General features: G+C 48.4%; 1 protein-coding gene across 4 annotated transcripts in view; it reads right to left on the bottom strand.

Moving 5' to 3' along the window:
• rptor (regulatory associated protein of MTOR, complex 1) overlaps positions 1-22,696 on the bottom strand; it is a 143,842-nt gene that overhangs the window by 47,613 nt on the left and 73,533 nt on the right. For all 4 annotated transcript variants that reach the window (XM_069194603.1, XM_069194605.1, XM_069194606.1 and 1 more), the window contains exons 9-17: positions 17,036-17,136; positions 15,032-15,176; positions 12,654-12,729; positions 10,468-10,569; positions 6,066-6,149; positions 5,211-5,321; positions 2,853-2,927; positions 2,519-2,584; positions 859-1,050 (exon numbers count right to left, since the gene is read on the bottom strand). In XM_069194603.1, the coding sequence (XP_069050704.1) occupies positions 859-1,050; positions 2,519-2,584; positions 2,853-2,927; positions 5,211-5,321; positions 6,066-6,149; positions 10,468-10,569; positions 12,654-12,729; positions 15,032-15,176; positions 17,036-17,136 (952 nt within the window). The remainder of the gene's footprint in view (positions 1-858; positions 1,051-2,518; positions 2,585-2,852; positions 2,928-5,210; positions 5,322-6,065; positions 6,150-10,467; positions 10,570-12,653; positions 12,730-15,031; positions 15,177-17,035; positions 17,137-22,696) is intronic.

Raw genomic sequence — 22,696 nt, 5'->3', positions numbered from 1 at the left:
CATGAGTGCGGGATACGCGAGTGGGATTTCGAGGCGCGCCTCTTCGCCTGGCCCCGGTGGAGAGTCAGCCGCCTGTGTGATTCCCCAGGAGCTGTGCATCCCAGTTCACCTTACTGTGCTGCGGGAGAGCAGCACGCCAGCCTCCTCCTGACGCGGAGAGAAGGCACGGACTGGGCCTTCCCTTTGCTTCGGGAGGCACGCTTCCCGAGCCCCAGTCTAACGGAGGAGAGCTGTGGGATCTCCCGGCTTTGCAACGAGAGGCGCCTTTTGTCAGCGAGCAGCTGCTGAAAGTGGCACGTTGATGGAAGTCCCCCAGGCGCAGAGAGTTCCTGCTAAGCCTGCTGCTCAGAAGTGAGAAAGAATGGCGGGAGATACGACAGCCGAATCGAGCAGGACAGTCCCAAAGACAGATGTCGTGTCCCCTAATCCCTTTCAAGAGTGCAGATGGGAGCTTTACACTGAACCGCCATGGCTCTGAGAAAATACGAACCAGACCGCAATCCCCCCCTTCCCCACCCGGGGGCGCCCGTGAACACGCCTCCATGCGTTTAAAAAACGACTGGAGCCAGGCAGGAGTCGAACCTTCAAACTCCTGATCCGTAGTCAGACGTGTTATCCATTGCGCCACTGGCCTTGGTGTGACACTGCAGGACTGTAACCCAGTGAGCCCAGCCCTGCAACTAGCAAAATATTACCCCCGGTCCATTGTTTTCCAAAAGTGAGAAACACCTGTTTTCTACATGTTGTTTTCTACATGTTGTTTTAAAACCATATCTCTTTAAACCAAACCAGGAGTTTGTCTTTTGCACTGATATTCTGATTCATTTCGATTTCAAAGAAATCCCCGCCAACCCGTACCTCAGGAATGGGGTCCGACAGCAGGCTGTAGAGCTTCTCGTGGGCGCTGTCGCGCACACCGCACCAGCGCGCGGAGTCGAAGTTCTGCCAGATGCGGCCCAGGCAGATGGCCACCCACTGGCGCAGGAGGGGGTGGGGGTCACTGAGCTGCTCGAGGCAAATAGCAATGAGGTTTCCCTGCAGACAGGCCTCCTGGGGGGCAGGAGAGTGAAAGACAGAGACAGAGAGATACGTCAGGGCGTCGCTAACTGGGAGCTGCCCTTTATGAGCTCCTATCCTGCAGAACTGCAGGCACAAGGCATTGTGAAGTTACAGTACAGTTAAATTACAACGAAGCATGGAACTTTGTAACACCAAGTGCGGTCGACTGCGGCGCGGTGACAGTGAATGATATATATGCACACAAGGAAACCAAGAGAAAATCTGTAAATTTACCAGGTAAATTCACTATTGTAAACTAAAAGATCAAAGAAAACCTAGAGCAAGAAAACAAACTCAACCCAAATTAAAAAAAAGCACAATGATATTACTTTGAGTAAACATTAAAAGCCAAACAACCCTGTTCTGATAGGGAAAAGGAAAAAAAGCTCATTTGACATTTTCAACTCAAAACACAAAGATAGGCACAAGTGTTTCTGCCTGTTTCAAGGAAAAACTCTGATTTGGGCTAAAAAGCGAACATGTTTCTTTGTAAATTTCGAACACTAAGAATAATTCTTAAAACAAATGTTACCGGGTTAGACCTGTCATCTCTGTTTCTGTTTCTTTTCCCGAGTTTTATCGGTACATGCAGAATGATTGATGCCTATAGTACACTCAGATCTACGAATGCAGTGTTAATGCAGCAAATATTTTGAAACACATGACAATGTCTGGATTGGCTCAGACACTCAAAGTTCATTAGCCAGAATATTTAAGCAACACAGAAGACACCGGACAGACCACTGAAGGGGTGACCGAAAGCTGAGAAACATATATTAAAAATCCAAATCAAAAGAGAACTGTATAAATAATCTAATAGAGAAAGCCAAAAACATCATCCCTGTAATGTTGCCACTCATCTATAATTCAGCAAGGAAAACAAATGTACTAACAAAAAACTAATATAAGAGACTGGAAACATTGCCGTAACTTAATGACGAAGGATGTGAATCTCCGAAAGAAGGAAGGGGAAGGAGCAGAGTCACCGGATAAAGAGCTAGTCTGATTAATATGCTGGGAAGTTTGCACTGTCAGTTTGTACCCTATTGGTGCATAAATAACAGCTCAAGTGTAATAAAGATTCAACCATACTGTTTTTGGAAAATAAAATACAAACTTCATGCAGTACACATTTCAAAGAGAGAAGTGTGCCGGACAAGTGCTGAATAATCAGGTCTGTCTAAACACTGACCCTCCTGCAGATTGCCAAATCATAACCACCTGATCTTCCAGCAGGTGAACCAGTACCCAACTGACTCTCCAGCAGGTGCCCAACCCGTACCCCACCTGATCTTCCAAGCAGGTGTCCAACCGGCACTCGTCTGACCCTCCAGCAGGTGCCCAACCCGTACCCCACCTGATCTTCCAGCAGGTGCCCAACCCATAACCTCCTGAGCCTCCAGCAGATGCCCAACTCGTGCCTACTGGACCCTCTTGACAGTGCCCAGGCTGTACCCACCTGTCCTGTGTTATAACTGTTCACGATCACTGCCAGGATAAATGCTGCCATGGTACGGTGCTCAGCCTGGGACAGAAAACACAAAACAGTGATACGGCTGTCTCCTCGTATTGCATTTACATTTAACCCATTTTAGTTTTCAGCAGGAGCTACAGATAAGCAGATATTAGATCCTTTCATGCTTCGAATAACCCAAAAAGGACCTTCTACATCTGTGCATTTTCACCTGAATGTTGTTTTGTTGTCTAGGTAGTAGCACTTTACTTAGAAATGGTACAGGTAACAAGTATAAGCTTTGTAAATGTTCCAGGAGCTCGAAGCAGTTGACACTCACTGGCATGTAGGGATCCGCCAAGACCGACAGGAAGTACTTGTGGCCGTTGTCCTTCACCAGGTCAGCTTGACAAGACTGTGAGATCCCAGTGGGATAGAGAGAGGATAAGAAAGAAAGGGAAAGGACGATGAAAGAATACAGAATCACTGTGTACACCCGCCTGTCCTGTAACACATTTTCTCCTCCCTGTGGGCTGATTAATACCAAAGGGATTAACAAGGCACTGGAAAAGGAATGGTCCCCAGTGAATCAAGCAAATCTGCACCTGATGCCTGGGGCCATTTCTGCAAAACTAGCCCAGATCCTGCCTTAGTAATGGGCAGCACTGTCATCTCCACTCCCACACTCTCAGCTGCAGTTCTTCCATTTATAAAGGCCCTTCCATCACAGCTGAGGATTTTTAAAATGATTCACAGTGGTGACCAAGCATCGTTACGGTTCTTATTTTACAATTTCTCATCTTTAACTTTATGTGGGAATGCAATGCTGGGGTAAATTGCTATAAAAAAAACAAAGGCGAAGTGTGTGAATTAGATGCCTTATTGACACTTGTTCCATCATCTTCATCCAAGCACTTTTTTTCAAATTGTTACCAGGACTTGTTAAGCTGCTGGCTCAGTGTGAAAAGTGACTATCATATCTATCACACTGACTGCTCTTGTATTCTACAAAAGAGCGCATGATTAAGGAACTGAAATGAATAACTCTAAATGCAGCACAGCAGCGTGCCAGTTAGCACTGCTGCCTGACAGCAATCGAGTCCTGAGTCCTCAGTTGATCAGGGCATCTTAGGTTTAGAGTCAGAACGCGGCCCTTCAGTCTGCATGGGTTTTCTCTGATGCTTTCGATCCGCTATTTCCACAGGCATACTGGCTAGGCTAAACGGTGTCAGTAAATTATCTGTGTCTCTGAACAGAGTGCATTCTCTGCGATGGGCATTACCCACGCCCACCTGGCTCCCTGAACCTTACAAGGAATGAGCTGCTTTGATAATGAAAGAATTAATTCACTATATCAAAGGTGAGAGCCAAGAGCCCCCGCCAGGGCATCTCATCTGTTAGAAATAATCCGTTTTTATTTTTCTTATTGGGGAAAACTGTGTCAAGAGTTAGCAGCGGCCCCGAGATGTGTCAGAGGAGGAGGAGAACAGGGTCTGCAGCGCAGTGGAGGAGTTGGAGATTACGCACTGCTGAAAAACCCTCAAGGTTAAGAGGAATCAGGCGAGGAGCAAGCAGAGTTTCCTCCACCACTGGTTTTTAACTAGAGACTCACCGCCTCTCTGCCACCTAAAAAAAGTTTATAAAGTTTTTTTCCTACTTAGACTTGCACAACTTTAGGAACTTCAGAGCTCCCCTTCTCCTGCACAACCCTACCTGAAGGCCGATTGTATTTTAATTCAAAAGGCAAAAAAAAATCCATTCAACATTCAGCATTTCATTCCAAAGTCAGGATGTCAGAACAAGCAGTGCACCGCGGAATGAAAGCCTCCCCCCAACCCCCTCCTCCCGGCCTCTAAAAACTTCCACCCCAGCTCCGGCACTCAAGACACCACTTCAGTCCCCAAGGACTAGCTGCTCAGCAGGCATCCGAGAGAGCGGAGGTGAGTCTGACAGCTTCATTAAACAAGAATGCTTCCGACTCGAGATTTAAACTGGTTCGCCAGCCAAGGGAGAGCAAGGGAGAGAAAAAAAGTCTGTCTACCGACAGACTGTGTCCCGACCTCTTTACTGTCTCCTGTAAGCCTGTTTATCAGCATCTTCATCTGGAGGTGTAAAGCCCGGCTCTTGACTTTTCAAAGAAATTAAACTGTGCCACAGACCCTAGGTGCGGATTTTTAGTGCGGTGCCTCTCGCCTTTCTTCACTCTGCAAATTCCTGATGAGGAATGCTAAGCCCCCTGCTCCACACATGCTTCCTGACTCTCTACCTCAATCGTTCCTTCCAAATCAGCCACAGTGGTGAAAAAAAGAAAACGGCATTGATCTCACCTAAGGGGTCTAACCAATTAGTGGTGGTTGTGAAGTACCCTGTAGCCCAAACAAAAACCCACATGGGCTTGGATAAGGGCTGGCATGAAGGACAAGGAGCTGATGCAGAGATCCTCCAAGCCAAACACCAACAAAACGCACTCGGAGGCAGAGAGACCCAAACACTACCGCTATTACTGAAAAGCTTTCCTGGGTCACAGATATGACCTGCGGCCTGCGACGTGCAGAAGAATCTGCAAAAGTGAGGAGCCTAAAACTGTCTGAGAGCGTGTGTTCTACAGGCTTACATCAACACATTCACTCAGAGAGCACATGGCCAGCTCACCCAGATCATATTAAAAGTAACTCATGGGAAAGAGGTCGACACTCACGCTGTCCACAGCCAGGATCTTGGCCCAGATGAAAACCAGCAGGGGGCGCAGCTCGCGAGCAGAGCTCTGCAGGAGCTTGAGAACGTAAGGGAAGATGCCCACAGAAAGAGCCTGGGGAGAGACAGAGATTACAGCCGTTAAAGAGCATTGATGTGCGCTACCAATAGGGGCGGAGCGGTGGCTCTGTGGCTCAGGACATGCGTCTGTGACTGGAAGGCTGCCGGTTCGAATCCCGCGGCCGGCAGAGGACTCCTACTCCGTTGGGCCCCTGAGCAAGGCCCTTAACCCCAGCTGCTCCAGGGGTGCCGTGTAAATGGCTGACCCTGTGCTTTGATCCCCAGCTTCTCTCCCCGTCTGTGTGTCTCATGGAGAGCAAGCTGGGGTATGCGAAAAGACAAATTCCTAATGCAAGAAATTTTATATGGCCAATAAAGTGATCTTATCTAATCTAAATATGCTGTGAACATTGTTCTACAAGTAAACTGGTGTTTGCATTTTGATTACAAAGCCCTCAACCACCTTCCCGCTTTTTTGCGCCATACGTGAGCTTTTAAAAAAAGGTCATTCGTTTAAGGTGTGAAAATAGCATGAACACGGCCCTGCGGGCTTTCAGAACCAGGGTGCCACAATCCTGATTAAAATCACCACAATATACATTACTCGCTAAACTTGATTTCTTAAGCATTTCGATAAAACTGTTGAGGGTGAACTATAACACTTGCCTGATTATGACAAGTGTTAAAATCGGGACCAGTCCCCTGTGGTAAAGGGTGTTTACCAAGAGTGTGCTTTCTGTATGGGTGCTCTGAGTCTCTAGGGGCACAATGTGTGACCGGGCCACGTGCACTTTCTCACCAGGCTGACAGCCCAGGGTCCCAGGTCCAGGAACCGGCCAAGCAGGTCCAGAGCTCTCAACCGGTGCACCTGACTCAGAAGCACCTGAGGAAGAGATCAGATCTCGATCAGCCCTTCCCATGGTTCCCAAAACGCCCAGCCCGTTCTCATCACATCGCCACGTCAGGATACACAAAAAGAATAGACAAAACTAATACGGGGCAAGAGAGCATTAGACGGCATATCGATTGCTCATGGACAGGAGCGACCGAGGAAATACAACATCTCCTTGTTCAAGATGTGTTCAGGACAGTTTCAGTACCGTCCACCGCTCACACAATAGTGACGTCATGGCTGTGATGAGACTGTCCAGTTCGCAGGCAGAGGGCAACCGAATGGTTCATGAGGGAAAAACGCTGCCGTTAAGAGCAACGCACACCCCGGCGCCGGCTGCCCTTGAGCGCGTCAGATGCTGTCGTGTGTCATCGCGAAGGCCTGGGCCTGTGACCGCAGCCCTCGCTGTCACTGCGTGCACGAGACACGCTGGGCTTCTGGACGGGAGGCAGAGAAACATTTAAGCACTGCCCACTTGCCACAGAGAGGAAAACAACAAAAAAAAGACAGCGTTAAAAAAACAATGCAAAAAAAAGCCCGTCTTCTTGGCACAGGAGGTATTATTGCAGAATGAATTTGCGCAGTGGCACTCCAACTGTTCTTCCATGAGGCGAGGGGTGTGATGGCAAAAAGAGAACAAGATGGGTTAGAGGGTATTCAGGATCTCGCCCTTAAAAAGGGATAATCGGAGTGGCACAGTGTCCGGAAGTTAACAGGGAAGGCCATGACCCCCCCCCCCCCCCCTCCCCAGAGGAGATTAGCGAGGGGCTCTCCCTTACGAGAGGGTCCACCTTCAAAACCTCCCGGCGCTTAATTCCATCAGCGCGGGAGATGACGTCCCTCGTGGCTCAAGGTCCGTGAATGAAATTCTCTTCCGCAGTTTGTGTCTTTGGGCGGCAGGATTAGCAGACAGATGGCGGGCCGGGAGCGGGGGTATTAAAGCCGTCCTCGGAATCAATGCGCGATGGAGCAGAAAGCAGGTCAATCCCGCTGAAATGATATAGTGCCCAAGCGGAGGAAGTGCCGCGCGCAGAGATCCGAGCTCCTGGCACCGGGCCCAGACGCTCCCTCCACCCGCGGTCCCCCGCGCTTCCGGCGCGAGGAAGCTCCCCGAGATACGACCTCCCCGCGGCCGGTGTGGGAGCAACCTGCCGAACTGCCACTTGAAGTCACGCCCCACGCAGAGCTGTTGCTCATTCTCTTAGCCGGAAAGGCAAGATGAGCCAGGCACAGCTCGCCCGGGCAGAACGCGTGACTTCATATCGGTAGCCGACTGGGAAAGGCGGGCCTGCCTAGAGCTGCTCGGGAACTCTGTACCTTTACCTGCCCGAAGTACGGAAATCAGAAAGGCTCGGAGCTAATCTTAAATTAGCCATTAAATTAAACCATATCTTACAATTTGGGTGTGGTTGATGCCAAATCTGTTTTTAAACTGCTTAAACAAAAAACTCATGTATGGAATTTGAGGTACTTCCAATCAGTAAGATACAGACTGACTCTCGTGTGGCCATGTGCATCAACCACACATTCAAAATCCAGAAGGCAGGCAGGCTTTAATCCTGGCACCGAAGTGAAGTTCACGCTGCAGAATTACGAAGCTTGACTTTACGGCACAGGGGACACACATGCAGGCTTTGCTGCAGTGCACAAGCTGAAATTGACGGCACTTGTGAGGATTAATTAAGGTGAACTACAGGCCAGGTTATGAAGGAGTGTCTGGACTGGCTTTGCCCTGCAGTGCTGTAATGATGCAAACGGGAGGAACTCTGCCCCCACAGGTGTTGTAAATTAACTCAGAACTGCCCTGAAGGCAGTGAGGCAGGGCTCTCTTTCGCAGCCCAGCGCAGTGCCCGGCCTCACACAGCACTGGTCTGAAGACTCCCACCGAGGTGTCCTGCAGACGCCGAGCAAGAAAGGACCCCAGCCAAGGCCACATTCATATTGAAAGTAAAGACTTGAAAGCTTGAAAAACAAATAAACTGTGTCTTAGCATGGCAAAAGAACAGTGATCTGTAACAAAGTGCCACAGATACACGGTGAACGTATAAGACACATGAATGTGAAAGATATGGGCAACTAGACTGAATATGGGACTATGGGAAACTGCTGACATGCTCGTAATTTAGCATGCGAAACTTTCATGAGGGACACAAATGGATCAAACACGTTCACCTCTGGGAGAAAACATCCTTTACAAGGTTTGTTTTCAGTTTAACCCTCGACTGGTTACATCAGACGTGAAAAAGAAACCATCTGTCAGCTCTCTGAAGACATGGCAGCAGAGATCTGTCTCCCCACACGCGTGTGAGCCGTGAGCTGGCCACACCCTACACTCCAGCCTCTACACGCCTCGGCTGGCTTCCGTCCTGCACCAGAACCGATCCGCTCGAGCCCGTCCGGGAAGGAGTCTCTGGCGCATGGATACCAGTGCTGTGAGCCTGTCTGTATTATCCCCTTCCTCTCAGCTCCCCTGTTCATTTCCAAGCTCCTTATCAATGGATTATTTTCACAGATTTCCATATTACAGCCTCCTCCCACAGCAGAGTAATATTCTGTTCAAGTGCGGGGCTGCATTACTTGGTCAGGCAGATTTGTCAACATGTTTACGTCAGCGTGTAACAGCATGTGCTGCTGGTGGGAGGAGGGTGATATAATGAAAAAGGGGGCCCTTACAGTAAATCCACATGATTGCAGAAAATGGACTGTTCATTTTTTTTTTAAATGTAAACTCATATTATGTAACTCGTAAGCTGAAGTAAGATGAAAAAAACTGTGACTGCATGAGGCTGTTGCCATCTTTTGTGGTTGTGAATGTCAAAAGGCAAGGACCGAGCAGTAGCAACAGTGATGGTAATAATAATAATAGCTTACATGTAATGTGGGTGCTTGAATTTGTGTTGTGTTTCATATCCCAAAGGATCTCGCAGTGCTTCGAATACCGGAGCACCTGGGTGATGCTTTTCGGCCCCACCGCCAGGATAAATGCTTCCATGGTATGGCTGTGCATGGTACCCTGAGAGAGAGAGACTGCCCCGCTGGCTGATGGAAGGCAGAATTTTTGGGAAGGTCGGATAGTTCAGTGGACATTAGCTTGGACGCCAGGTTTCACATACCATACTCTAACAAACAGCATGGTGGGATCACAGCATAATATGCTAGGAGCCAACCAGCACGATATGATCGTAGCAGTGAACTCTACATCAAGCAAATAGCATGGAGGGCCAATATGGTCACTGTCATCTCCAGCCCTTGCACAGTGAATTTCAGCTCCTCCTATCAGGTCAGGGATTTCTCTTTTATACCCACAGCTATCACCCTGCTGAACCTGGACAACTCATTGTGCATTTTACTTTCTTATCTATATATATTTTTTCTTTTTCATCACACTTGTATGTGTCTTATTGGTTAATGGGTCCATGCTGTGCTAAATGGATTGTATTGTGTCTTTTACCCTCTTGCAAGGCGAATTCCCCCTTCTGGGACAATAAAAAGAAATCAGAAAGACATGGAAAATTCTGGTGCAGAGGGCAGAGTGCCACCAGTCGCCAACACCAACACCCCTTACAACAGCACCTGGTTTTCCCTGGAGGTCTACCATCCCAGCAAAACCAGACCCCGGCCTCGCTTAGTTTCTGAGATCTGAGCAGGTCACCCCCCTAAGATCTGCTTGTATATTTCTAAAGATCTGAAACGAAATCAGTGAAGTCTTTACTGAACAGAATGTTTCAAATACTTCAAACTCGAAAGAGGCCAGGAGGGAACAATTTTCCCATCGTTAAGAATTCTCTGTCGCCAAAACACCAAAAAGAACAAAAGCCCTACACTTTTTGTAACGACGTTAGCTGTATTTCTAAATTAAGTACTGTATCCTGACTTAAGACTGAATTTAGGGAACACATTTCAAAGAAAAAAATACCACCTTCCCGCTCGGAAAGTGTCTCATTGTTAAAGAACACAAAGTAGCACAGAGATATGAAAAACAACTGTAATACAACAGACTGTCCTATTCATTTTATCTCAGGGATTCAGATGTGACACACCAAGGTGACGCCACACAAACCTCCTCTTGACCGAACTGACCCCCACCCACCCAGCGCAACGCATCCCAAGTGCCCCGTATAAGTCGGTGAACCCCTTGCCCACTAGCTGGGCAGGGGCACCCTCGCTCTAACCCTGAGCTGCTCTTGGCCGTTAATAAGCGAGAAGCGAGAAACAAGTCGTCGGTCACAATTACTGTGGGGCCCTGTCCGCTCCCACTCTCGCCCCGTCAACCCGGCCCCTGCCCCCCCGCCCCAGGGCCCCCACGCACCTGCAGCACAATGGGCAGCTGCTCAGGCGGGTTCCTGTTCTCCACACCCATGGTCAGCCACACCTGGAAAGCTGTCAGCTGCTCTGCAAAGAAGGGGCTGTGCTGTAGAGACAAAGGCAGGCAGGTGTGAGGAGGAGGAAGGGCAGAGAGCCACACACACACACGTAGGCAGGAGGAGGAAGGGCAGAGAGCCACACACACACACATAGGCAGGAGGAGGAAGGGCAGAGAGCCACACACACACACAGGCAGGAGGAGGAAGGGCAGAGAGCCACACACACACACATAGGCAGGAGGAGGAAGGGCAGAGAGCCACACACACACACATAGGCAGAAGGAGGAAGGATGGTTAAACAGAGAGAGAGGGAGAAAGAGAGAGAGACCATCATTCTTTTAAACACGGCACACAGCACATTCTCCATCACCTGTACAGTATATCTTCATCCCAAAATAACACCCCAAGATTCCTTGTTTTTTGGCAGCGAAGTGTCACAATCCTGTGCCATCTTTCTTGCTCTTTCTGGCTGGATCTGACAGTTTCTTCACTGACTGCCTGATTTTTTTTTTTGCTGGTCTGTTTTTTTTCCCATTATTGAAGATTAAATTAAATCCTTCTTCATGCACCCCACCCCCCCCACCTCCCTCACAGCACTGCAGCAGTAATATTACCAGCAACTGAGTAAATGAATTTGAAAAAGTTCTCCTCGCCCCACAAGGGACCAAACAGTCAGCAATACACCACAGAAATCTTCGCCAATAAATGTTAACTCCCAACCTTATTAATAAAGCTTCTTTACCATAGGATAGGAGCATTTTTTTCTTACTGTAATCCTGAACATCAGTTATTAAACACAGACTAATACTCTTTTCTCAGATACTCAATACGCACTCTAAAACACGCAGTGCCATAATTTCACTCAGGGGAACGTCCCTTCGAAAGAAACTACAGCTGGGAACAAACGGGAAAGAGTTCATGTGCGCGAACTCTCAAAAAGCTGTTCATTATTTCGTTGGGCTTTCTGCAGCGCGCAGATGCTGACGCACCTCTGCTGCACACCGGCCCAGGAGGGAGGATGGCGACGCGAGCCGCCATCCCTGCGGCCAGTTCGTCACACAACCATGGGAAAAGGGTTCAGCTACAGCCACGCCGAGCCCCTTCTGGATTTCTACACTGGCAAGGGAGCCCTGCTGAGCGGAACGCACAGCCCTGCCACACGTACAGGAGCCCTGCCCAAAGAGCAGCACCACTGCCCACGGATCCCACAGGACACTCTTGATGGGGAACAAAGAGCTTTCTGCGTGACCATCTGCACCAGGGCCCTTTGGGGCGGAGCGGTGGCTCTGTGGCTCAGGATCTGCGCCTGTGGCTGGAAGACGGCCGGCAGAGGACTCCTACTCCGTTGGGCCCCTGAGCAAGGCCCTTAACCCCAGCTGCTCCAGGGGCGCCGTATGAATGGCTGACCCTGCGCTCTGACCCCCAGCTTCTCTCCCCGTCTGTGTGTCTCATGGAGAGCAAGCTGCAGTATGTGAAAAGACAAATTCCTAATGCAAGAGAAACTGTGTATGGTCAATAAAGTGATCTGATCTCATCTTGAATGGGGATGCTGTGTGGTAAGTGTATTAATTCCACGTCAGGGCTCCACGCTAGCAAACCCCGCAGTGCACACAGACAGGGAAAAGAGTGGCTTCAATTGCATGGCTCTGACATCATCTTGCAGAAGAGAGAAGCACATGGCAGGCAGGACAGAGCAGCACGGAGACCCCACATGGCCTGTTACACAACTGCGGGTAATCTTGAGCACACAACTCCCGTCTTCCTAAACCGCCTCTTTTTTTTCCATTGCAGGATTACAAGTTCAATGCATTAAGAGACAGCCCCGGTACACAGAAAGGCTGTGCAAACAGATTAGCGATTAAACTGTGGCACCCGATTGCTTCCTCCCCGCAGCCAGAGCGCCAAGCGGAGAGGAGTGAGCCCTGTTACACAAGTTTCCCTCTTAGCACACTCAGACAAACTGAAATGGACCAACCACATGAGGGAGTTTATCTTCAATAACAGGTTAAAGATCACTCTGAACTACAGCAACCAATAGGACAAGCATCAATGACAACCGAAAGACTCTAATTGTCCAGGGCCAGGATTTGAGACCCCTGGACCGTGATTTCCAAGACGTTAAGAAGCTCACCCTGAATGCTGTGCCCTCCTCAATGATGGTGGGCAGCTGAGAGAGACAGATGTCGACTGCCAAGTCCCAGGCCTGCCTGGTGAAAGAGAAAAGGAGAGTTTAGATCAACTCTACTCACAGTGTGAGATTATAAGCAGGTCTGCCAAGCCATAAATCAGGACAAGGGCAAACAAACTTGACTTTCTTTTCACACCACTGCAAGGCTCTATTCAGACCGGTTCTCGATTATTGAAACCATCTTTAGCAGCAGGGACATTAAAGCAATTAAAGGTCAATTAAGCAATTAAGGGTCAATTAAGCCTTGAAAGTGCAGGCTGGATGCTGCGAAGAGTGGAAGGCCACAGGCTGTCCGCTCCCAGGCAAATCCAATTACAATGGCATTGTGCAGCCAAGATTTTGTTGGCTGTGTTAAAATGGAATTCCACTGGGTTTTTAAAAAGGGAACATCAGACGGTGCTCGTGGTTCATTCAGCTCGCCGCCTGAGGACGAGTTCCGTGTCTGAGCGACCTGCTGCGACGAGAGGAGCAGGTGATGAAGAAGCACCCAGTTACATCCACCAGGAACAGGCTCTGCAGGCTAAGCACTCCCTAACACGCTGCCCGCAGCGCTTACAAAGAACCCCTCATCCTGCTGGTCTTTCACTACGCATGAGCTGCTGTCTGAACTCTGAAGGAGGAAGACAAAACGCATAAAATAAAAATTTGCAAACGAACCGAAGCTACGGCACAGTTTAACTCCGACTTCTCCCTCTGTTCGAGCCAAAGCACCTTCAGATAAATCCTTCTGAACATAAGAATGGTTCGCAACCAACTGACTATGTAGCTTGGTTAGTTTTTCCCAGCTAATTGATCTGGGGATCTCATCCAGCGGTTCTTTGAAAGAAGCCAGGGTATCAGCTTCAAAAACAATGACTCCCACAACCCTTTGTGTTAAGCAGTGCCGACTGCCCTCCACTCTGAACGCACTGTGACTCCGTTTCCACTTGTGGTCCCTGGTTCGTATTTCAGAATTAATTCTGAAGAGGCCCCTCTCCTCAGCACTATCCCGATATTCCTGCCTATTCAAAAGGAGCAACGTCTTGTCGTCTTCAGACAGCAGAGGACTCCCCCACAGTGAGGGCACTGCTCATCTCCCAGACGAAAGGCTAGCCAGCTCTATTTTCTGTGTTGGGCCATTTTCCTGGAATGGTCCAATTTAAATGGTCAAATTCACTACACAAACACTACACTACTGTTGATGTCCCTTTCAAACAGCTGCTTCGCCTGCATGTTGTTTACGGCCACAAGACTAACTCAGGTGAACAGCCGAGGATTTCAGAGTTTGACGTTTGTCCCCGGAGACATGCTGAAACCTCAGAGCACTAACCTGCTCGAACAGCTGCATGCGTTAAAAATTCTCTAAAAAACGGAGAATGAAAACAACTTGCTATTATTCGTTTAAAATGAACACAGAGAAAATGCCTTTGTTCAAAGGATGACAGAAAGTATACTGCACTTTAATGCCCTGCTGCTAAATTCAAATGACAGTTTGAGGAAATGTAATGGGACCTTTTTATGAGATGTATGAGAGAGAGAGAGTCAGAGCCGGGGAATGAATGCTGCAGTGTTGAAAAGAGCTTTTCAAAATAACATTACAAATATTAAATAGTAACATTCATTTTCAACAGTGATAATTATAGCAGGCAGCTTCGAATTTAGCACGTATAGACACCAATAATACAATAACAGCCTAATTCACACAATGTATTCTCTACAGCATCCTTAGGCACTTAATTTGACTGTAAAATTTAATTTATGAGATTACTGAGTCAGGAATGCGCAAGTACAGAATTCTGCCACCTACAGTTAACCCTTTCACTTCTGGTACTGGCTGTAATTAAAGAGTCAGATGTTAAAAATTAAACTAACAAAAGAGAGGCAGGATCTTCTTTTCACCCACATGAAAGCAAAGCAGGAATGCAAGACCAAGTCACAGAGCTCAGCAGGGCCAGTCTTCACTCCTGGCATGGCTGAGATCCATGTGAATGGGGGGATTATGACACACTGCTCCTAACCTCTAGGAAAGGCAAAGTCACGGGGGGGGGTGAGTCCTGACCCAAAGGAGGGGTCAAAAGGTATGCCTTCATATTTTGGGACCATCCCAGCAAGATCCTGGACCATCATGAAGACTTCGCCATATCTGGGTTCACCAAGGTGTACCATCAGGCTCTGAGGAAGTACTCTTACGCATGCTGCTGTGCTTTACATTGAGTGTGCCATAACTACACCAGCTGGGAACCGTAAGTCCACATATGGTTGTTACCATGGGCTCTGACAGAGCAAAGACAGGAGACCAGGTAAGGCGCATGGATTCCCCAGGCGACAGTGAGATGTCTTACCACATGGCGTGCATGTAGGTAGGGGGCAGGCGTGGGCTGCTGACAGGCGTGCAGTTGTACGACCTCATTATCCTTTCGGCCAACAGGAAGTTGCGGAACAAACTGGCCACCAGCAGGTCTTGGCGGAAGAGTTTCTGGAAGAGGTCTACAGGAAGAGAGGGGGGAGGGGAAGAGGGGGAAAGAGTGAGAGGAGGAGGTTTGGACATTGAAAATGAGAGGGAGGCAAAAAGAGAGAACAGCTGGTTGGAGCACAAGTGCATCTGAAGAGATTTTAATGTATAAAACTGTTCAGTATCTGCTCTAAAACCTTGCGTTTTAAGTAACTGTACCATATCTTATTGTACTAAACTGCAGACTTGTGAACAATTCTGACCACATCTGCGCTCTGATCTGTTTAATACACTTTAGTGTGCTGAATGTTTGCTGTTCTAATTCTTCAATAAATTTTAATAATTTTTAATCTGTCTGTGATGGGGATTATACAGAACGTGCCGTGATTATACACATTTTGCAGTGCTTGGTGATTAATTACCATCAATCCCTAGATGAGGATTATCAGAGGAAATCAGCCACAGAGATATAAATCTTGATTCATGTTTGCAAAGCGACAGCACTGACCCACTGAGGGTTTTCGGGGAAAATAACTTCTACAACAAAAGACGTGCAAGCGTGAATATTCAGTATATTCAGACTTCTCGCTCAATGCCACAAATTTTAAAATATGTACAGTATGTTCTCACTTCAGCCCTGTGCGCTTTCTGCACCCCTGATGGCATTGCGGTGATAAAGAGCACTGTCAACATCTGGCCAGCTGTGGCACTGCAGGCCCTGCAGTCCCCAGGAGGAGAGAAAACGTGAGCGAGGAAGCAGGTGACAGCAGATCGTGAATGAGGGAGTGGGTCAGTTACTGAGTCAAGGGCAGCAAGCGGCTCTAACATATACATCCCTCTAAAAACCACTAGACCTCAATCCCATTTAATCTGAGGCAAGGCCTATCCTAAATAAGCCAATAACTGTTGTTTTAATAATACGAATATACAAATCAACAGTCTTGATTATAAATCAGTAACCAATAGCAGGACTTGTTTTGGCAAATGAGAAAAGGAAGGTATCTTCAGTTTAATTTCAATCAGATTAAGGACTGGAATCCTGCTGCTCTTAGCTATTGCTCTCAGTACTCCAGGATTACAAGGTCACAGGATTCCTTTTTTCACTGCCTTCATTGCTCAGAGAGCTCAAGGGCACTGGCTCCTCTGCAGTACAGGAATGGGAGAGAAACGTCCAGTTGCACGGCTCTCTTGGCTCTTGTGAAATCTCAAACAGGCTTGAAACATTCAGTACCAGAGGCTTGCCTATACTAGCGTTATTCCAGGTCAGCCCTTGCTTGCAGGCCACAGACTCTTTTCACTCTAGCGGAGCTCGTCTTTGGGTAATTGAACTCTTAATTCTAACTACACTCCTTCCCTATGTCGCCAACGGACAAGGCTTAAAAGAACATTTCAAGACTTGGTGAACGGGGGCCCTCATGGGCCAGATTTCAAGAGAGCTGGTTTACGCACAATGGCCAGGCCCAAGCCCCGCCCAGACCGCCAAACCCAAGCCCCACCCACAATCCCATAACCAAGACCCGCCCACAATCCAAAGTCCCACCCAGAACCCCAACCCCAAGACTCGCCCAGGATCTCACCCACAATCCCAGAACCAAGATCTGCCCACAATCCAAAGTCCCACCCAGAACCCCAACCCCAAGACTCGCCCACGGTCTCACCCACAATCCCATAACCAAGATCTGCCCACATCCCAATCTCAAAATCCGCCCACAACCCCAAATCCCACCCACAATCCCATACCCAAGACCCGCCCACAACTCAGTCCCACCCACAATCCCAAACCCAACCGCCCCCCCCCCCCCCACAACCCAAGTCCCACCCAAAATCCCATACCCAAGACCAGCCCACAATCCCAAGATCAAACCCAGGAGCGGAGCTGGGGGCTCAGACTCACCTCTGGGGAGGACATTCCAGGCGATGGTGTCGGTGATGGCGGTGAAGATCCAGTTCAGCTCTCCCAGCGGGGTGCGCCTGTCGTTGAGCCGGCCGGGGATCCTGCCAACGCAACAGGGCAACAGCTGAAGGCTCACCTGGGCCTCTATCGGGGATGGAGCTGTTCCCTCAGAGCTCCACTTCAGCCAGTCCCAGAGAAATACTGTGCAGCCCCTGCTGATGCGAACACCAGCAGGCTGCCATCGGCAGATATCAAACTTGTTATTTTGACAGCAGACTTGCAACAGCTGCCCGTGATCCCTCCAATTCCATCCCCTATTACAGTGGCATCAATTAAATCAGTGGCTGTGACGTTAACCCGAGCTCAAACCTTTTCAACACCCCATAGCTTCAGGGCCGACCTGCAACACCTACCCTGAGCAGCAGATACACACAATTTAGCTTCATTTGCTAATGTTTTATTTGGTCAGTGAAAAATGGGTGGCTTTCGTCCATTGTTATTTCCTTATGGAGCCATTTAAAGAGGTCATTCTCAATAAGATTCCCCCCGATTCCAGAAGACAGACTAATTTAATATAATATATATATAATGAGTCATAAATAAAACTGCTGTTAATCTCAAGTGATTAAAAGCAGAAATGAGTATTAGCAGAGAAAGATCTGATCTGAGAGTGAAAAGGACTTGGTATGAAACGTTTTCAGCTCTTCATCAGCTGTGATTATTAATTAAAAAACACGCTCCTCATCCTGCCTTTGACGAGCCGACACACATAAAGCAGGTCAGCGACGTACGTAGCTTCATGACACGCTAAAACCATGACGACAGTGGTTGGCTTTTACGCAAGGACTACTACGGCAGTCGTGCACTGGAGACGCAGAGCAAAATCACATCAAGGAGGGGATTTCATCAGCGGCGGGGTGAAGAGACTCTCATCACGCCAGGCTGGCATAAAGGCGCACTGCACCTGGTGCAGCTCTCCAGGGAACCTGCGTCTGCGATCAGACCGACCCCGGAACGGGACAGCAGCCCGCAGGAGGCATCCGGCATCCCTCCTTTCATCAGCACCGCGACCCCACGGGGGGGCCGCACGACAACAGATTCCGATATCCAGCGTTGCGTAAAAAAAACCGCGGCAGAACGACGAGTGAAAAGATTTTTACACCACGCCTATAAATAACAAAAAGAGCTGCGATGACTGATGGCGGGGTTTCAAAGAAGTCACGGCGCTTTCGTTAAAATGAGCGGTTAGATGCGAGACTCAATAAACTTGCATGTATAAAAGTGACAGCTCCGGCATCAGGCCATCGATAAAGTATCGCCCTGCGGATTATGAGCTTATATGAGGATTATGAAATACACCTTGTGTGCGTCTCCTTCAGTTTGCCCATTTTCGTTACAATTAAACTCATCTCAGACCCTAAATGTGTTCCTAACTCCCACACCCCTTCGAATGAAAAGATGTGCCTGCTATTCTTGCTTATAAATGCCCTACATTGTAGTTTAAACTTGTTCATTCGGAAAGTCTTTGTTGGACTTTGTCAGTGTCCTTGAGGTGTCAGAATAGTTGCAGCAAGTCCTCTAAATCCTAAAATCTTGTAGTGAAGCTAAATAATAATAATAATTGCTTACACTTATATAGCGCTTTCCTGGACACTCCACTCAAAGCGCTTTACAGGTAATGGGGACTCTCCTCCACCACCACCAATGTGCAGCATCCACCTGGATGATGCGACAGCAGCCATAGTGAGCCAGAACGCCCACCACACAACAGCTATCAGTGGGGAGGGGAGCAGAGTAATGAAGCCAGTTCATAGAGGGGGATTTTTAGGAGGCCATGATTGATAAAGGCCGATGGGAAATTTGGCCAGGACGCCGGGGTTACACCCCTACGCTTTTCAAGAAACGCCCTGGGATTTTTAATGACCACAGAGAGTCAGGACCTCGGTTTTACGTCTCATCTGAAGGACGGCGCCTGTTTACAGTAGTGTCCCCGTCACTACACTGGGGCATTAGGACCCACATGGACCACAGGGTGAGCGCCCCCTGCTGGCCCCACTAACACCTCTTCCAGCAGCAACCTTAGTTTTTTCCCAGGAGGTCTCCCCTCCAGGTACTGACCAGGCTCACACCTGCTGAGCTTCAGTAGCTTAAATGTGTCTGTAAAACAAAGGCTACAATAATTCTGCAGAATTTAACTACAAACCAAAGGTGGGTAAACCCACTACAGGTGGATAATGCTGCAAGCGTTCCATACCATGTAGATACTGGGCAGATCACTCACTTCACTGTGGCCTCTGACCTTGGTTTCAACACCACTGAGCTATGGGACAAGGGACGTGTTGGGAGCAGCCATCACAGTAAAAACTGACCGGGGGCAGGAGCAAAGAGGAGAGGAAGAGAGTGTGCAGCAGAGGACGAGAGACTGGTCTGAATTAAAGGCACGGAGAGGGTATTCAAGACCAACATGATTGAAGATGTCACATTAAAAAATCACCCCACACTCCGACGGACCGCAAGTCTCTGGAGGAAGGCTCCGTTTCCACGCGAGTGACTGCTGAGAGCGCCATTTGCTGTGCTTTACACTTCTGCTGGCAGTTCCCCTGACGAGTCTCACTAGCAGGACTTTTGGCTCTTTAGCGGGGAGTCGTACTGAGTGTCGCACCACCCTCTGCAGCGAGAGAATGCGGCGGGCTGTTTCACTGCTGCCCCACCCAAATACTAAGCCGCCCAGCCGTGACATCCCCTCCCATCACTTCTTTATGTGCCCCATTCTACCACAAGCCCCACTGGATACTCTACTCCTAGGAGCAGGACTACTGTACTGGGATACATTCAATACTGTCACAAAAAAAGAGTGTTGCAAATATTTCCTCTAAACCTGATGTGCAGTTCAAATAAATCCATCACTTTTTTTTATGCTCAAATTTTATTTATGATGCTCACCTACCCAGGAATGCTATAAGTGAGCTCACAACATTCTGGCACCAAAACACCAGCTGAAACCCCTGGCATGATGGGTAAGAGGCCAGAGGTTTCACCACATGGCCTCCAAATTGCAGGGCCCCCCCAGACTGGGGGGTAATATCACTGGGTAATGCTCTGCTCTACGCCTGCCTGACCCATCCTGCTTCTTACTTTTTCGCTTATGGAACCAATCACTTCCCTTGCTCAGAAACTGGCCAGTCTCAGACCACTGACCAATGGCTCTGTTTGGCACTTCACAGCCCAGCAATCCTCCAAGCAGAAACAGCACAGCAAACACAAAGGAAGCACAAGACCAGGCAAACGTTTGACTTATCTTCACTGTGGATGAAGAAGTGAGCAGGAGACGAGAGGCCATCAAGTGGACAAGACAGAGGGCAGAGAGTGTCAGAGGAGATGAGAAAGGCAAGACAGAAGGAGAAGGAGCAGAGAATGAGGAAAGAGAGAGCTGGAGGAGGAAGAGAGAAGAGGAGAGAGAGAATGAGGAAAGAGAAGGAGAAGGAGGAGAGACAAGCAGAGAGAGGAGAGAATGCCGCTTGCTTGGCTCTTCAACAGAAAAGGCAAAAAATGAATTTAGGAGGACAGAACATTTAAGAGGAAAATGAAAGGCAAAAAACACATAATAAAAAAGCTGCAGTCACAGCAGTACAGTGATAAGGTCAGCTTGCTTCAACAAGCTGAATAATAGCCCTCAATTACTGAAGGGGAGCTGCTTCAGCGACTCACGTTTTAATGATGCCAGGAGCCAAAAGGTAAGCCCTTGGTGTAAATGGGCTCTCCAGTGTGCCCACATCACTTACAGCACACTGCTTTACCATATAGTCTTTTTATCTTTCCTGGCATTATTTTACACAGCCGACTTACACGCAAAAGAACAATACTATCATCACTACAAGTAGAGAATGACTTAAAAGGCAACTGAGATAAGACGGGCTGTCAGTGGCAAACAAGGCTCATATCACTGAAACCTCCATCATCAGCTGATTGAATCCTTTGATCACTGATGTGTCTGGATACCTTGATGAAACCTGGGCAGCCAGCAGCGTCACTCGTGCCGACAGAAAAGGGAGTTACCTCCCTCCAAGCAGTAGGAAATCTATTCCACCTTCTGCTAGCTTAGGTGACTTTGCTGGGCGTAAGGGGGAAAGGACATGGAACAACGTAACTTCTATTAATATCGTAAGAAGATTTCATCGCAGTGGGCTGTCCAGCAGCGTGAGGCATAATCTTCTGTACAGCATCTTAGTGATCCGCTATGCTCAGGGCAGGATTCTCACATTGGGTAACTGACAATCCATACAAATGATAAGTAAATATGACTCCTTTAGTGATGGAATCAGCAGGCAGGTTATAATTTTCTTCCAGGCCACACTTTGGATAATAATCACTCTGTTTTTACTTTGGTTTGTTTCTTCAATATTTATCTCAAAACGCGAGTGTGCGCATTACACATTCCTGTTCGGCATGAGACCTTACCTCGGAAGTCGTCTGGATAGAAATACTTTTTACTGGCTTACTGCGCGTGTAATCGATGAACGACGGCTATAAAACAATAACAGTGCTAAATTTACTTGATCATTCTCATCATCAAGAGGGGGAGAGAAACTGCTGCCCCTTCGGGGGGAAAAACTCGGCAACGGGGAATCAAAGAAGCATTACAGCTGTGACCTAGCAAGGAAGAGACGATTGCCACAGCTGTCACTTACGGCACCGCAAGACTGGGGGAGCCTGCTGGGTGGCCTGTCCGTGCCACAGCCTCCAAACCCAGCTGTGTCACCGCTGAGGGAATCCCGGTCCCAGCGGCCTCCTGGCCGAGACATAGGACACGGGGGTCAACCTGCTCTCTGAAGAGCACTTGCAGTGGACCACCTGGGACCCCTGGCCGACAACACGGTGAACCCCTCACGCCGAGAGGTGCCAGCCCGCAGCTGGTGGGACAAACCAACCCCATCCCCGCGCAGCAGGTAATCGCTGGCCTACAGCTGTAGTGTCCTTGGATTTCTGCGTCGGTCCCGGAAAATTGCGCAGGTTAACGTCCAGCTTTCATGCAAGGGAAGCCACTCCTTGGCTTGGATGTGTGTCCCTAATTGCTGCCGCCAGGAACATTAGCAAGGGCTACATCCTGCGAGTGGTTGTCCACAGACTTAAGAAAACCCAGAAGCTTTGTTATTGGATATTATCTGCAATTAAATGTCTATGTACGTTTCCTGCAAGCCATTTAAAAGGTTCTCCTGAGATAACAATTCTCGCCTGATGCGTTAACAAATCCCGGATGTCATGGGATCTGATCTGCACTGCGCCGCAAAGCCCAGATCTTAGGCCCAGCCCTTACTCCTGTTTTCTCCCACACAGCAAGTTAAACTACAGGAACGTACACATTAAAGCACATGCAATGCACACAACCTTCCTCCTGCGTCATAAAAGAAAACTGCAAATAGAAGGATCTTGCAAGTATTTAAAGTATTCTAAGTTTAAAAATAATGGGGATAGCCAATTCATTTATCCAGGAATGAAGTCAGTTTCTCCTCAAGATGCACAAGGACACAGTGGTCATGAAGTGTAAAGTGTCCAAAAGAACTGAACATTTTTGTACGTGTCCTTGCAAGTGACATGGCAACTTTTGCTGTGCATATCCAGGGGTTCACATGGCTGACATGCAAGCATGCAATTAAAACAAGA

This window comes from Lepisosteus oculatus, chromosome 9 (assembly GCF_040954835.1).
Source record: "Lepisosteus oculatus isolate fLepOcu1 chromosome 9, fLepOcu1.hap2, whole genome shotgun sequence".
Taxonomy (NCBI): Eukaryota; Metazoa; Chordata; class Actinopteri; order Semionotiformes; family Lepisosteidae; genus Lepisosteus; species Lepisosteus oculatus.
The sequence above is the reverse complement of the archived record's forward strand: the minus strand, read 5'-3'. Positions and strand labels throughout refer to the sequence as shown.